Source organism: Lissotriton helveticus, chromosome 12 (genome assembly GCF_964261635.1).
Source record: "Lissotriton helveticus chromosome 12, aLisHel1.1, whole genome shotgun sequence".
NCBI classification, from domain to species: domain Eukaryota; kingdom Metazoa; phylum Chordata; class Amphibia; order Caudata; family Salamandridae; genus Lissotriton; species Lissotriton helveticus.
In genome coordinates this window covers 247,966,474-247,983,791 of record NC_136073.1, presented here as the reverse complement: position 1 = coordinate 247,983,791, position 17,318 = coordinate 247,966,474, and the positions used below count along the sequence as shown (strand labels likewise).

Below are 17,318 nucleotides of genomic sequence, written 5' to 3'. Positions count from 1 at the left end.
AACTAATTTATGAGGAAAGTGACGATGCAGAGGCTTCCGTTTATAATGTGTTTCTTGAAATTGGCTGGATTTTTGTTTCTTTCACAGTTTTCGTGTGGTTACTTACCAAACAAAAGTATTCGAAAAACACTGAAGAGGGTTAGTTTTACAAGATCTAGGGGCCTTCAAGGTGAGGAGATGCCAGTTATAAAGAACAAGCCTGTCCCCTTATTACTGTATGCTGATGAATCTGTGCTCCTCTGAAGAACCTCAAAATATTGTTGGACGCCTTCATAGACTTTATGGACCACTTGAACCTGGAAACTAATCTAACAAAAACTTTAGTTATGTCTTGTGGCCCAAAAAATCTTAAATCCCATTGCTTGTCCATCATGGGTAAACCTGTGGCAAGGACTCATAAATTTCCTAATCTGATATTATGGGCTGATCCTTTAATTTCCCCCAAGCATCTGGATAGCTGCGCTATATAAATGAAAGCTACTAATTTAAAATAACGCTAAGAAATCAATGCAGCGAGCTCGGAGGTGGGTGCGGGCAAGCAGTGTTGTGAGGGTGCAGTATCACAGGCTGCCACAAGGTGTCCTTAGTGACCTCTTTTGGCCACATAAGGTACTTCACCCTGCAACATGGATAGGGAAAGGATGTGGTGCAGAGTGAGAGCTGCCGACTGGGGAGCTGGGGATCTCTGTTCAAGTCTTGTCGGCTCAAAATCTTGTGATTACATGCTGATCTTTTAATTTCCCTCGAGCTCCTGGATAGCTGCGGTATATAAACGAAAGCTACTAATTTAAAATAACAATAAGACAATAGGAAATCAATTTAGCGATCTCGGAGGTGGGGGCGGGCAAGCAATGTTGTGCGAGGGGGATGGGGGAAATTGCAATGGGAGATTAAATGAGGGCACTGCCCTGCAAATCATGGTAAATTAACCAAATGAAAAACGAGCAGTGGCCCCGGAGGGGTGGTGGGGGTCTGTGAGCAGTTTTGGGGGAGGTATGGGGAGACTAAGGGATGGCGAGCAAATGAAGCGGATCAAAGTTTTATTGCACAAGTAAACAGGACACTTCACGAGTCAGGCCACCCAAAAAAAGAGTACTCTCAAAGTATAAATAACCTGAAGAGTAAGAACACATGTAACAGGGCCAGTCCTAACAGGGGGATGGTAAAATTCCAAAAGAAGGGCCTACTAAGTGTATTCACCAATGAAAAGCCAGCATTTCTAAAGGACAACAAGACGAACCAATGAAAAAGATGGGCGTTTGTTGAAGCCCATATCCTAGATGCAGCATGTCTTGAAGAGACAGCGCATGCGCTTACTAGATGGGACCTAAAAATGAAGTATAACTGCAGACCTTCCAGAACCGTGCTTAGTTTCTTTATAACGCTTTGCAAAAATCTCTTATAGCCTCCAGACGATAAGTGAGCATCCCCTCCCACTGGAAAAATCCGAGGTCTCCATACAATCCCAGGCAGAGGTGCTGAGCTTCCAATAGCAGCTTCCACATCACAGACAGCTGAGAAAGGCAAAAAACAAAGAAACAATCTTTATTGTGGTTTGATAATCCAGGAGGGGGCATTCTGGTGAGCGTGCACTCCGGTGCCAAAACACAAAGTGAACAGAAAAATAAATATCCACAAATACTTCTGCAAAAACAGTAACTTAAGTAAAGCACATTGTGTCACCTTCATCAGGGACCGGGTTCTTGCTAGCAGCCCAGGGAACAGTGAAGGTGCAGTATGTCTCTTTCTCCAGTGAAGTGAGGATGTGTATGCTGTTTCTGGGTCCTTGGCGGTAGCGTGGGAACCAGCTTAGGATACAGTGCTGATGATTCGATTCTGGCAAAGCTGTTTTGTCTTATTGTCCATAGAAACATCAGAAAATGTACATGCGCCAGTCCTTAATTAACGAGTTTATACCACAATGTACGAAACCCATTGACTGTCCAGTAGTAAGTGTAATACTCATGAAGGTTCATGTTTTTCTGGGCCTTGTTATGACCCAACTATTAAAGGTGGCATATGGAGGCGTATAATGGCACCCATGTTTAAATGTGGCACACAATTATTGTCAGCTGATCCCACGGCACCTAAACATGACACATATGGAAGACTGTAGAAATGTGACACGTATGCAGGAGTGTGACTGGTTACGTGACAGTTAAATGAGGCACATATGCTTGTGCGTGGACATGGCATCTATGGCCTGGTCACAAATTACTTTTAATTGTGCAAATTACATTCATTGCCCACACATGCACTCATTCTAACACATGGCACATATACAGAATGTGACATTCAGGACATGGTTATGTACCACTGCCTCAGCATGGCACATACGTGAAGCTGTGACACTAACAGCAATGCAGCCGTACTTAAACGTGATCTTTATACAGAGAAATGCAAAGTACTAACCTTAATGACTGCTACTCACTCGTTAATGTATATCCCCAGATTTTCTAGGGATGCCGTCCATGTAGTGCAGGAGGGGACTGGTTATTTTTATATAGCTCAAAGTAATTTGGAAGGCCAGGCACGTGTGTGATTCCATACATAGTACACCAAAGTGAATTAATCATTTTTTATCAATCCTAGTGACATAATGTGATCCACTTGCTTTTTTCGTTGGCGTAATGGAATATTTCATATCTGCATGAAGGTCCTGACCATTATGCTAATACAGGCCATATTGGTGGTCAATGTCTTAAGAGCTAAATAGACAAGCTCAATGATTGAGAAAAATGATGTAGAAAAATGCTCCACTGCTAATGTATGAGATTATCCACAGAGGGAGCCGAATGAGGGTGTGCTGGGGCCCAGCCGAATGATGCCACATCTTTGGCTTCTTCGAAACATTTAGATGATCTTTTGGATCAAGGGAACTGGAGGAGACACTGAAAGGGATCAATGCACATCTCTCTACAAGTTGATCATTAATCTCCCAAGATAGTTTGGTCCTTGACCATCCAAAAGTATGCATTCCACTTTTTGCAGGGTACCAGAAAAGATTGTACTTGAATAACTGCCAGTCTGGAAGCACATCATTGTTCCACTGAATATATCAGACCCCTGAACATCTTCCCCAGCACATTCTGACCCAGTCACATGCATGACAGAGAACAGAATTTCCTTGCCTAGCACCCAAATACACTGCCAGTCTGCATTGCTGGGAAAAGGAGTTCCCGCCTTCTGGGTGGTTATATTGAGATTTTCTTTATAGATCACAACCTTATTGTTGTATACCTAGGTTGTAGGCTTATAGGAAAAACCTTTATATGGCCTAGCCAACTATCTGAATTAATAACATAGATATGAAGTAAACAGTGCACTACAGGTAAGGGTCATGGGTGGTCAGCGGCCCCGATTGCATTTTAAAGGAGGGCCTATCAGCCTGTAGACTGTGGCACCTTACCATTCTAGATCTGCATCATGACTTTGGAGATAGGAGCTTGAAGAAGCATCATTCTCCTGGCCCAGTGCTGTAATGGCTGTAGTTAAGCATGGACCATTCTGAGTCATGCATGGAGGGCCACCAGAACTCAAGCAGCCACAGTGACAAATGTCCTTTGGACCTACCATATCGTGATAATTGGATGAAAAGAAATTGAAGAGTCATATCCTGATCTCTAGGCAGGGTGAACGATTTCCCAAACGGCCATCCTGAAAACCCTGATGGCAGACAGTGAGATGGGACTAGAGATGACCTCATCTCACTCTTTGGGAGACTGAAATCCAATAGGAGGGAGGTTCTGTGCCGTAGGAAGACCAATACTTCCTGAGAAGTATTCCTTCATTCAACCAAGAAGGGGCAGGCTTGACCACTTAAGAGGCATAAAATAACCAGCCAATATCACACGATTAAATAATACATGTAGGGCAAATCTCGGAAAATGAGAGTACGTTGTAGTTGTATTAATTACTAGTAATAGCTGTAATGCATCTAACCAGACACCCACACCTGCAGGTCGTAGGCTTGATTCCTGGTAGGGCTGACACTCCCTTTCTGTTTTTCCAGGGCATTAATGTTCGAGCTGAGTAATTATAACATCATCTTCTGACACCCCGATAAAGAGTACATTTTGTGGAGCGTTGTATAGACAATTACTCTTCAAGCTGCAAACAAGTGTTATTACCTTTGTTGAAATAAGCATCCTTCCATTACACAGAATCAATCCTCGACTGGTAAGCGGGTATGATCTGTTCCAAAGTGAGAACCCTGAAGGACTTTTGTAAGACGGAAGAGATTGTGAAGCGGAGATTCTGCATAGTATATTCATTTTCCAGCTCTTTGTTCACCACGTCGAAGTGCTAATTGAAGCTATGGTTGATTCAAAAGTCACTGCACCTCTAAAAGGAACTCGGATTCTACTAGGTGTGGAGAGAAAAAGGAAGACTGTGGAAGAGGGAGCTTGACCAATCATTGATGGAACATAGGAGGCCTAAGCAGTTGTCGTTTTTGATGCAAACAACAAGGGTATTCATCGTCCTATGACGACGCAAATACCTACTGTGTTGAGCACTGCATTTTGGAAAACCACCAAATTTACAATAAGCTTTAAATCTGCCTAATTTTAAAAGGACTCCAGCACTTGAGACGATTTAGGCATCCTAATTTGTGGTGGAAAAGAAGAAAATGTCATGAGAGAGAAGTCCACTACTGTGTCCTTCAACTCCTGACAGCAAGCCAGAGCAGTGAAGCCAGGTTTGTCATTGTACTGCAGGTCCCAAGGTCTTACCCACAGCATCTGTATCCACATGGTCACATGCTTTGCAATTTAGCTGTCGGTGTTTTAGCCATCTGTCAGACAATCTCCTGGAACATTCCTAATGTAAGCCAGCGAGTTTGTGCCTGATACAGATTTTCAATTTTTGTCCATATCTTCAGTTTTCAACACATCAGCACTAACCTGGTGTAGGTACAGGGATGCTTTTAGATAGCACTATTTCGTTACTGAAATCAATATATTCTGCTAGCACTAAACATGAGTCTATGCACACAACTTCTCATCAGCAGGTGCTTGGAAATTATTGTTTACCTTTTTTTGCCAACAGTGTTGGAAAAACCATACCTCTGCCACTGGTGTATTACCACACTAAGCACATAAGAACACCAGGCTGTAACAGAATAGATAAACCCCTTCTGGACAGGGCCAGTAGTACAGAGCCCAAAACTACCTTAAGTTTGAAAATGTGTCAATTAAATCCCTATCAAACTGGTGGCCTCAAACACAAGAAAATGGATGGTGCTTATCTTCATGAAGTCCTCATTGTCAAGCTCATTTACTCAATCAACCGAGGAATCTGCATGAGTGTTTACAACCAACTGGGAACTGGTGATGTTGGAGATCTTCAAGAGGCACCAGAAGTCCTATTAATCTAGAATGATGGAAGTGATCCTGTGGACCCTAAGAGCAAAGGAAGGAGGAGCAGGACAGGCAATAGGCAGAGTAGATGGGTGAACAGCACATTTTTTAAAGGAAACAATAAGGAGTGTGTTGTGAAGGGGCTGATGGAGGGTGCTGAGGAAGAATCTGAAGGAATCTGTGTGCGAGCATGATGAAGTTACAGGGAGCATCATTGGTGGATACGTATAGCCCATGTTGAGAGTGAGGTGATTAGGCAGCCCAGAAGAGACAAGTGAGATGAAACAGTCTTCATCCCTGGGTCCTAATTGTGTTTGCTTAGACGAGGCAAAGAAGGCATCTAGAAAGCACAGTGCAAGGTCACAGTAGCCTTCTATGACAAACCCCATGTTAGACAGGATAGGCACCTCACGGGGAACCCTGGGATTGGCCATGTGACCGTCTCAGGCTGTGCCTTTGTGTTAGGACTTCTTGCCCTCTGGCAATTGCCACCAGTGGTGTGGTTCATGAGAGACGCCCATCTTGTGTGTTCTAGATTTCGTACTCTTTTAGGAAGTTCTTATTGGAAATCACAAATCACCCGGCCGGTGGAGATATGTAAAAAAGATTTTTGTATCTTCTGAATCAAATCAAGGAATTCCCTAAATTATAAGCAGTAGGGCTTTCAAAGAGTTCCATCCAAGGGGACAATCAGGTCTTGTCTGTCTAAGTTAAAAAATATAGGAGAACTGCTTGGGGTGGATACGACTCAAACACTCCTGACACTATAAATAGGCATGAGGGAGACCGCTGAGAAACTGCGCCCAAACATATTTGACCCCTCTTGAGGTGGAGAGCGAGTACTAAAGGTAAGGGAAGCTGACAGGCTTGTCGAATACTATTTCTCAGGGCACAGATAGCAGTATGTGCAAACACATGAGCATCCAGATTGTTAGTTTACTTCCTTCAGTGTTCAAAATGTGAGCTGTCCCCCTAACAGAACAGATGTTCCTTAGCTTTGGTCAAGGGGCGCTAGGACATGACCATATTTGACTGCAAGGTCTGGTCATGCTCAGATGCTTCGAAAAGGCACTCATGCAGCGATGTAACATTTGGTGCTGTTACATGTGCCAATGTGTAGACTTGGCATATAACCATGGACATAACATTCATGGACTGGTCATCTGTCAGTGTCTTATTTGTGGCATGCACTAAGCACCAGCTCTTGCACCTACACCAACATGTGAAATTTAGGTCATAGTCCTGTCCAAATACAGGTACATGGAGGAATCAGACTGCCAGGGCTTGGACACAGTGGTGCTTAAAAATGGCACTCATACAAACATGGGGCTAGCCATGCACCATGGCATTGGCATAGTACATGTACAGGGATATGAGACTTTACACCTCAAAGTGTACTGCCACTTAAACACATCCCATTTACAGCCGGATAGGATTGAAGGCCTCTTGCTACACCACTGCCGAAAGGAGGACCGCACACAAGGATGTGACATCCGGGCCCTTCCGTTCTAAGCCTTATGGGGTGCGTACCACCTCTGAATGCCCCCTGCTTCTATAAGCCCATCAAATTAAATGAAATACTGATCACTTGTGAAAATACAACACTCTTTCCATGTAGATCACAAAACAGATGTATGTGCATTTAGTAACAGCTTAATGTGATGTATAGGACAAATGTGGTTAGATGAATGAAATATGTGCCCCTTAATGAAATAGCTGTGCCCCAATGGTATTGGGATGGTATACATACAAAACGCACCCAGCAATCGTTGTCTATGCTACACTGGATTGGCATTTGTACACACATTACCCATCTTCATTGGGTCCCTTTGCTATTGGTCTACCTTCCTAGGCATGAGAAACTAGCTGCAGTATGCCAAGACCTTAGGCAGCAAAGATTGCTTTATAATACAGCACAAAGCCAACTATGCACTACTGGCTATGGGGTGATACTAGAATGGCATGCAGATGTGGCATTGGAAGTTCTTATGATATTGGCAGGGCATGGATAGAGACTGAAGCTGTGCATTGAGAGTCTCTGCAATATGTCCAGTTCATTTAAACAAACTGCAGTGATGAGTGGCATTCCTTGTTACGGTTACATGCCATGCAGGCACACAAAGCAGCTCACTCAGCAGCTACAAACAGGAGGTCTATTTATATTGGCATGGTAGGCACACTGACAGGAACTGCAAATTGGGGTCCAGTGATATGGGCATAGCACAGAGGCCCTAAATCTGTGTCTGCTTCTTACCGACATGGCACACATACACAACAACAGCCTTAAATTGTGATCTCTTTGATACTGTTTTGGTATACATACAGACTAACTTATGAATCAGTGTCCATTTGATAGGGACTTCTTATCTGAAGCTTATCATGCAGCAGTTAAGGACTGTCTTTAAAGCCAATAATATTCCTACTGGCTCAAACCCTACCAGGAGGCCCCTGCAGACTTTGATGACAACCCTCCCAGCTAATTCATATCCCTATGACCTTGGCATGGCATGCATGCTGATACCAACTGCAGAAGGCATTTTATATTTGGCATAGCATGCACATAGAAAGCAGCTGTAGATTGAGAGGTGGTGGGGGTGGGGGTTCTGTAAATTTACCCTTGTATACACACAGTCTATAAACTGTGATATCCACATTCTAAAAGGTATATCTGCAAGATAAATAGAACCAGCTGAGAAAACAGGAAACTGGATTATGTGCATGGAATCCAAAAAGCATTGGCAACCCTGGAGGCATAGATATCTCTATAAACCCAGGCATAGGATACCCAGCAACAAGTATGCAGTTGAGATAGATTCATGGCACCCAGTATTCAAGCAAAATGAAGAGCCCTGGAATATTGGCATGGCTCAGGGAACCCTGGGGAAATTAGATATAACTTTGACACTTGGAATCCAAACAAGAACTACGATGCTGGGACATGTACTGCTATATGGAGCCCAACAACCAACAAGAACACAGGGACAATAACTTCATGGCACACATACCACATTAAGGATTTGAGACTCTGAAATATGTGTATTCAGGTGGACCCAACGAGAGACTGGGATATCTGCCTACTGCATTACATGAAATTCAACTGGAAACTGTGATGCTGGTTGTGCTGTGAGGCTCGCATAGCTCAGTCCAGAAAAGGGACTCTTGAGATCTCTGTATTGCACATGGAATTCAACCAAGAACTGAGCCTCTGCCATACCTGTGTGTGGAATATAAAACAGAACCATGCATAAGCATATTGAAATAGATGCACTGTACTTGCATTGCATCCAACACGGGATAGCTCCATACACAGAAAGAGACCCCCACCCCCAAGCTGCGTTTAGCACTGGAATATAGGTGCATTTGAAAGCCTTGGCCTATATATCTGCTGCTTTAGGATATTAGCCTATCTTTGAATAATGGAAGCTGAGACAAAAGTGGGACCCCATGTAAATAGTCAACGTAGAATAATAGCCATATGTACTGTCGGAAACACCCATGACAAATTTCATTTGTGCTCTGTCCATACTGGGGCGCAACGGGCGAGCACTCTCACAACACCCTGCCCATGCCTTTAAAATACAGTGCCTGGACATGCTGTGCACCCAGGCAAGCTGTGTGCAGCCTATCATGCACAATGTCCCTGTAGAGCTCTGCCTGCAAATACATAGTAGATCTATGGTCCCGGCCCATTGACCCAGCACACTTTCCATCGAGGATGACAGCGTCACATGATATACAGATAAAAACAACAGGTTGCCAAGTTCGGACAAGTCTCAAAGCACCAATATGGTCCGAATACCTCTCCAACGCACCGATACGGTCTGTATACACATCTCTCCTTTATCTTGCTGATATTGTCTGTTTAACTGTACAATGAAATGATCCATACACTTTGCTACAAGATACCAATATGGCCCATATTCTTTACACCACATGTATACAGCGTGAGCATCTCTTTGCTTGAACGTGCAAAAACGTTGCTGCGTATGTGCCTATTTCTCCGATACGTTGTTGAAGTCTATAGGTGTGCTCGAGAATACAGACATCATCCTTAGATGTATCCTTCAATATGTGTTTCAGTGATTAAAGAAAGGAAGTATAATAATGTCCCCATATTCTTGCTTTTTTAAAGGTCTTTTTTAGAATTTGGAGTGATGATAGCCTTGCAAACGGGTTTTGCAGAGGGCAATTGACCAAAATCCAGAGATACTTTGCTCTGACTTGCAATCAAACGGCTTCAATCAATTTTTCGGAGAAAAGTGCTGATTAACTGCAGCAGAGACCTACTTTGGCCAAAAATCCAGGTGATAAGGCATTTGTGTGTTTCATCAGGGGACAGGCTTTTCACTATACCATTCAAGCAGCATGTGAATTCAGGTGCTGAAGCATTGAACTCTTTTTCACCCTCTTGCAGAATGTTGTACCGTCATGCAAGAACAGCTGCGTTGAGTTTTTAAAGCACCGTCCCCCGGAACTAGCTAATTTTGGAAATAGTGGAGGTTTCTGAAGATGCGATTAGCTGCAGTAAAGCATGGTACTATCTGAAGCTCTGGAGGCGCTGAATATTAGAAGGCCAATGGCGATATCCCCCAAGGAGATGCTGTTCTTCCACTCCTTTGGTAAGCTTGTTGAGACAGCAGCTCACTTCCATGGTGCTGCTCTGCTGTGATGATACTGCGTCGGCTTGGCTTTGCGGCTCGGTGTGTTGTTCAAGATGTCCACACTCTTACGGCTTGAAGTGATGACATCAGCAACAAAGCTGGTGCAGTCTCTGCATACATCCTTAAGCATGCAGCCATGGGCATAGATGTGAGGGAACTCCTCTTCCACGCTCCGCCATGAAGTGCCCCTCAGGGACCTGGAAGATAAGGAGACAAATTAGATCTGAATGCTTTTTGTGTCAATGTCAACTAAGAAAGGAGGAAAAAGGTTTACTGTCAAAGAATATATTGAACAGATTTACATCAAACCAAACAAAGGGGCTGTGTTAGACCAGAGTGTACCTTCAGGCCAAGTTTACTGTAATGCTGATTAGCCCTTTTTGTCCACAAAAGAGAGCAAAAATTAAGCTTAATGTTACCCACAAGTGGCCAATTTCAAAGATTTATTACGTAACTCGAGCATAATGTACGTTTCTTTGACAGTTATAGAGATTTGTTAGGATATTCTTTCAAGTGTCCTTGAGTTTTTTAGTGTTAGTTTTGTCATAACCCTCCCTGTTGTATTGTTACTTTTTATCCCAAGTGAGAGGTTCTTAAACTTAGAGGGGCATCCAATGTAAAGAAAAGACAGTTCTCTTTGTGAGTTTTCCATCTCTAACACTCGCCAACAATAGTGTTGGAAAATGTTTGTTTATGTGATGTTTTTTAGGGTTATTGTGACATCATTTACTGGATGCCCTCTTTAAGATTAGACATTTTCAAATATTTGAGCTCCAATCAGATGTTTCTCTTTATTAAATGACTATATTTTATAACATACTATGGAAATGTACCTGAAAGTACATATAATTTAAAGTTAGAACAAACCATTTGTTCCTGCCAAATTAAGCGTTAATCTGTCCTGTAATTTTTGTTGTAGTTGAGACCAACAAGTTGCATTGGATTTCTGTTTACAACAACAATGGCTTATTTCAGGACCTTCCATATAACTTTGCCCCCAACCAATATACATGAAATACGAGAAAAAAAAGAAATTAGATCTGTGAATGCATACATTTTTTCCTTTTTCCAAATAAGTCAGAATGAGCCAAAATTGTTAGATATCTTACTAAATGGTGTTTGTATCTAAATTCAACTTACTCGTAACTATAATACAATGTACATATGCACATAACAAGTGTAATAGTTGTTTTTGTAATCATTGTGAAGTGTTGGGACGTCGACGAGCCACAACTCACTTGACTCGTATATATGCTATGGCCTTTTATTCTGGGTGCAGAGTCTCGCTTACACCTTCTGGAGCTTAATTAATGTTATTGATTATGTCATGGGTGATGCCATCTGTAACTTCATGATAGAGACTATGAGCACTGTATTGAGAGGGCGATACGGTAGGAGCTATCAAAGGTGTTTAGATTTTGCATCGTGATTTCTGTTCAACTGAGGTTTTTATTGCGGACTTTCATTTTTTATAGGAATAAACATCATTTTATGTTTCTGAATAAATAACCATGATTTACCTTTAATAAAGCATTTTCAGTCAGTAAGCACATATATTTACTGAAAAAAAATTATGAGCATGTTAAGGGTTTTTTTGTGAAGAATATTCTATGACACAAACTTTACAAGTTTTCAGTGTCACTATTTAAGGCGCTATACAACCCAACTCCCACCCACATGCACTTCTCATGTCCTCAAATATGATTTGAAAGATGGCATCACAAAGGATAGCCTAGGCTTATTGGTCCCTGAACTCTACACTTTAGCATAGGGCAAGGCAAAAGAACATTTTCTGCGCCCACATTCCGCAGGACACCATCAGAGGTTTAGGCTACTGGTCTGCATTCTGAATTGTTCTTTGGTGGCTTCAGTGGTGCCACAGATCTCAGTGATGATGTGATATGTGATATCCCCAGTCAAGTCATCAGTGCTTTGAGAATGAAACGTTTCCTGTGAGGTGTGCAGTTGTGTTCCCCTGCCCCTAGGGCCCAATTATGAGTATCTGGTATCTTTATTGTTGCCCCTAGGCCTCACACTGATCTAGTTGTGGGAAGAGATATAGGCCTGTCCTTTGGCATGAATGAGGTCCTGGACCTGTCATGTGACTTGGAGAGGTGCACCAAGCATCCCCTCGAAGTGGACTACTGCATGTATGGCTGTGGTGGCAGCATACTATGTTTTGTGAATCCTTAGTTCTGATTAGACTTTTTTTACCTGGGTCACAGGAGTGGAGACCAACTGGCCTATTTGTGTAAGGTTCTGCCTCTATGAACTAACCCAGATCTTAGAGCTAATATTTCAAGTTTATGTTATGCTGGAGTGTGTATGTGTCCTGTGGGGCACGTGCATTGTGTGTATGATTAAGCAACAGTAATGGAGGCCTCTGCGTTCTATTTTGGAAGTCCCAAGCATGTTGCTGTGCACACAATGGAAGTGAGACTATTTTTCCAGACAGTGGAAGTATATTGCTCCCATTCCCGAAGCTGAAGGGAGTAAACCTAGACAATGAAGGGGGGGACAGAAAAGAAGAGCTTCTTTAGATATCAAACTGGGGATTTTGCTAAGTGGAGCTGTCGATTAGCCTTCCATTAAAAATGCCAGTTCGTAGATGGTAGGTGTAGAAAACCCCTACCTTTTCTGTATGGTCTCCTAAGATTTTTCACTTTTTTTGCTGGACCGTATTTCTGCTGGTTTTAAAACTTTGTGCACTGTACCCCTGCTATACCAGGAGTAAAGGTTCTATGCCCCCCTTTCAACTTGGTTGACTTGGCTTAGTCCTTATTTGCAAATTGAACTTTCTTTTAAGTTCTTGTATATGGTGTAGAAATTGCACCCAGGGCCTGGTAGTTAAATGTTAATGGCGGATTGCAGTACCTATTGGGCTATTCACTACAGTGGCAGTGCAAACATGGCGACATGGTTTACCCTGTGTAGCTTGACTGTTGCAGTGCAAAACCTGCAATGGGACCTGTCAAAATAACCCTTTTGACAGGTTAAGACCTCCCTTTTAAATATTAGTATGTCATCCCTATGCAGGCCTTGTAGCCCACAAGACAGGGTGCATGGTATTTAAAAGTGGGACAGGTAGAAAATTAATATTACCATGGCTAAATCGCTCCAATATCCCTTTTTTGTAGAACTTATCAACTTTTTTAAGCAAAAGATCAGAAGCCCTAAAGCCTTAGCGGGACCAACCTGCTCAGGTATCTGACCAGCAGTTCCACAGCAGTGGCTACAATTTCAGATTTTTCCCATGGGGAGACAACTTTTTCTTCTAAAAAACTACAAAGTCCATTTTTGGATGAGTCTTTGAAAGTTTTTCAAACCTTTTGACTTCCAGATTTTTATTGCAACCAATTAATTGGTGTATGCATCCAGGCCTCTATCCCGGTCTGCTTCAAATAAATTGCAACTAGGTCACAGTTTGACACATCTGTTAACCCCTTCGGTGCTCATGACGAGCTCAGCTCATCATGGCATATACCTCTCAGGTGCTCATGACGAGCTGAGTTCGTCATGACCACACCCGTTTTTTTTATGGCCCAGCACAGGAGAAGAATATCCTCAGCAGCTATGGTGTTAACTGCTTTTTGGTGATATTTTCACTTAAATCTTTAAACATTCTTATAGCCAGTTCCCCTTATGGGATTTTTGTTCTTTTGCCATAATTCCTTTCTATTTTTGGCTCATTGTTTCTCTATTTTTCATATTCTGTTACGGATTTTTACTGCTTAGTGGTTTGACTTTATTACTGCTATTGTACTTCATAAATACTTTACACATTGCCCTAAAGTAAGGCCGTCTACTCTGTTCCATAGCTATCAGGGAGTTGAACACAGGTTAACTTAGTAACTTTAAAGGTTCACCCTGACAAGAGTTGTGATACTTCCTTGAGGTGAGCAGACACCCCAAATAATAATCCAGCTGCTCACAGTGGGGGTGAAGGGCTGGACTTCCGTCTCTCTTGTTAATATGAAAGGGACACCATTAGACGAGACCAGCCTTTTATATCTCCCCTGACCACTATTCAGTGCAGCTGTTAGGTGCAGAAAGCTCACACTTCTTTGTTCCTCTGCTGTGGCTACTGCAGACTTGAGACTATCCTGCTGTTAGGAGCATCACTGTGTACACAAAGGCTATTTTTCTAAGCACCTTGGAAAGGAGACTTGAAAGAATACCCCCCCCCCCTTTACCCCGAAAGTCAGACTGTGGACCCACATCTTTTATTTGCTATGACTGTATAAAGGTGGGAGCCACTGATCCACTTGCTGTTCCAATTCAAAGTTCTCTTTGACCAAGGAAGGGAGTGCTCTACAGGGTACTTAGAGGACTAGTGTACGAGCAGAGCTGGTGTTTGCCTGAGAGCCAGCTTTCCACAGGTGAGGGGCCATCACTTAAACTCTTGCCGGGATGGAAAAAGCTGTTCCCCTGCCCTGAAGTCCCTAGAAGCCAACCTGCCTGCTAAGACAGGGAAGGTGTCTGCCAACTCTGCAGGTGGTATCACTATCCCAGGGAGAAACTGCTTGACCCCTGGTGTTATGTGGGTCTGTCACAACAGGTAGACTGAAGAGAGTGATCTGCATGCCCTGAGGAACTGAAACAACTCCACTGTGGTGGGAATTGCAACCTGGAGACTGTGTAAGACAACTGTGCACACAATCCATGCATTGGGTTAATCTGCATTGAGCCTTGATACCTGCCCTAAGAGAGCTCCAACCCAGAAGTGGGGGCCTGCATAATAACACAATGGAGGGGCACTCAGGAGAAGGGGACTAGGACCCAAGGTGGAATAGTCCAAGTGCAAGTTAAGTGATTGTACCTGTAGCCTTTTCTGTGAAGTATTAAGTTTTACATGCGTATTTAAGTACTTTTCTTTGCGAAAGTAAAGCAGTAGATTGGGCAATCAGTTTTTGTGCTGTTAGGTGACTGCTAAGTTCTGACTTTGTGTGCCCCTACATTATCTCTCTGAGAAGCCTGTGAATGCTCCCCATCACCACCACTGAGGGTCAGGGGCTGAAGAGGTTGTACTTGGCCTAGTTTTGCAGGGCCATAGTAGAACAGATCCTGAAACATCTGATGCAAAGACCATCACCCCCAAGGCTGAGGCACAGTAGTCCCTGGTTTCCCCTTGCATGCCAAATGGGTCTTCCTAACATGATGTAACTTTTTATGTGTTTTGTGACATCATGTTTGAGATCTGAGCAGTGGATTCAGGTTCGGAATTACTATTGCATAGCTACCTTAACTGGTTAATTCCAAATCTTTTTGTCATGTAGGCACTATGTTTAGAGAACAAAGGGCCAGATGTGCAAACATTAGGAATACCGATTTCCTAATTGTGATTATCTCAGAATCGCAATCAGGGAATAGGTATTCCTAATCTAGGATATTCCCCCCCCCCCCAAAACGCGATTCCTAGTAGGTCACAAATCAACCTACCTCATAAATATTAATGAGGTAGGTCGCAATTTGAAACCCATTATGAATCGCAGCCATCGAAGGGATGGTGGCCTGCTGAGGTCAGCAGACCACCGTGTCTGTGATTGCTTTTAAATAAAGCAATCTTTTATTTTAATGCAGCCCGTTTTCCTGAAAGGAAAACGGGATGCGTTTAAAAAAAAATATGAAACTTTGAAGTTGAATTTTTTAAGAGTGTGGCAGTGGTACGTTTTTCAACATTCTCATTTGCGAATGGGTTACCACCACTTTCAAAATGGTGGCAAAGTATTACTGTTTTGCAACTTGAATTTGAAACAGTGATACACACCATACCGTTTCGATATTTGGAAGGAGCGCCCAAAACATGCCCCTTCCAAATTCCATATCACAAATGCAAATTGCGAATCGGTAACATGTTACCAAATTACATTTTGTTCATGTGAAAAAAGAATTTTCCGGCCGTAAATGTCCCGATTGTGGGAATTGGGCCGTTTGCAACTGGAAAACTGCTTTGTACATCTGGCCCAATGTGTTTATTAGTCTCTCATTCAACTTCCAACATTGAGCAGCCATGCCAGAGACGGTCTTCTCAGTGGTAGTTGCTACCTTTACAATGGTACACTCTGACTGTAGTCCTGGGCTTTATTTACATATTAATGTGTTGCATTGGATGTATTCATGACTTGCTTTCATCACTTGGGTTAGCACATCAGATAACAATGAATTGTAACCAAATATATCAAGACTGGATACATGATGTCCTTTCGACCAGAAGAAATTTGGCAACCTTCTCCAATATAGATTAAACATTGTCAATAGATGATAGCTGCACACGAGAAGAAGGGGAAGCAGAAAACTCACTGGAAGGCATCTTTCTTTCTGGGTGGGTTTCCCCATGTGGTGACAGATCCAGGAAGGCCTTCAAAGCCCACTGTGTATACAGGAATATGTGCCAACTTCTTGGAAGGAATCTTCATCTGTTCAATTTGGTACATGAATGAGGAGAGAAAAAAAGACAAAAGAAATCAGATGTGACACTGCTGTATCACTGTTTTAAATGTGTATGATGAGCTGGATTGAATAGTCATGAACACAACCATTCTAGTATGTGAAATAACAGATGAGCATTCCAGCATAATGGATACCATGCTGGAAGGGGTGCTAGGCAAAAGGAGTGTTTTTACAAAACTCTGCAGGAAGCTGGGTTCTTGTTGCAGTAACTCCCCTACACCGACACACACTTGTTGTCGGTTTTTGATGCAACTTTGACTGAGGTGTACTGGGTCCCTGCTTACGAGGTCCCCAGTGCCAGTGTTCTTTCCCTAAAACTGTACCATTATTGGCACAACCCCTATAGGTCCCTAGTAAATAGTACCCTCTGTACCCAGGGCATGGGAACTGTAGAGGGTCCTCTAGGGCTGCAGTTCCAATGTACCACCCCAGGGACCCTTCACCAACACCATGCAGACTGCCATTGCTGGGTGTGTCTAGATGCAAAGAAATGGGAAAGTCAACATGGCACACAGCCCTGTGTGCCATGCCCGTAGGCACTGCATGAGGTATAGGTAAGTCACCCTAATTGCAGGCCTTATAGCCCTAAGGCAGTGTGCTTTATACCCCATGTGTGGACATATCTGCTTGAGCAGCTATGGCCCTACAATATCTAAGTCCATTATTTGATATTGTATGTGCACAGGGAAGCCATAGAGAGTACATGGGCTGGGTACTTGTCATTACGAGTTTCCTAGCTCCATGATGGCTTCACTATACCCAAAGATGTTTGGTACCAAACATCTTGTATTAATAAATCCTCACTGATGCCACTGTTGGATTTATTAATAAATGCACCCTGGGGTCA

The 17,318-nt window shown here is 42.9% G+C and overlaps 1 protein-coding gene across 1 annotated transcript in view; it reads right to left on the bottom strand.

Moving 5' to 3' along the window:
* Positions 1 to 1,526: 1,526 nt before the first annotated feature.
* SPIRE2 (spire type actin nucleation factor 2) overlaps positions 1,527 to 17,318 on the bottom strand; it is a 230,843-nt gene continuing 215,051 nt past the window's right edge. The window contains exons 14-15 of the mRNA XM_078670918.1: positions 16,322 to 16,437; positions 1,527 to 10,218 (exon numbers count right to left, since the gene is read on the bottom strand). Of these exons, the coding sequence (XP_078527044.1) occupies positions 10,002 to 10,218; positions 16,322 to 16,437 (333 nt within the window). The 3' untranslated portion in view covers positions 1,527 to 10,001. The remainder of the gene's footprint in view (positions 10,219 to 16,321; positions 16,438 to 17,318) is intronic.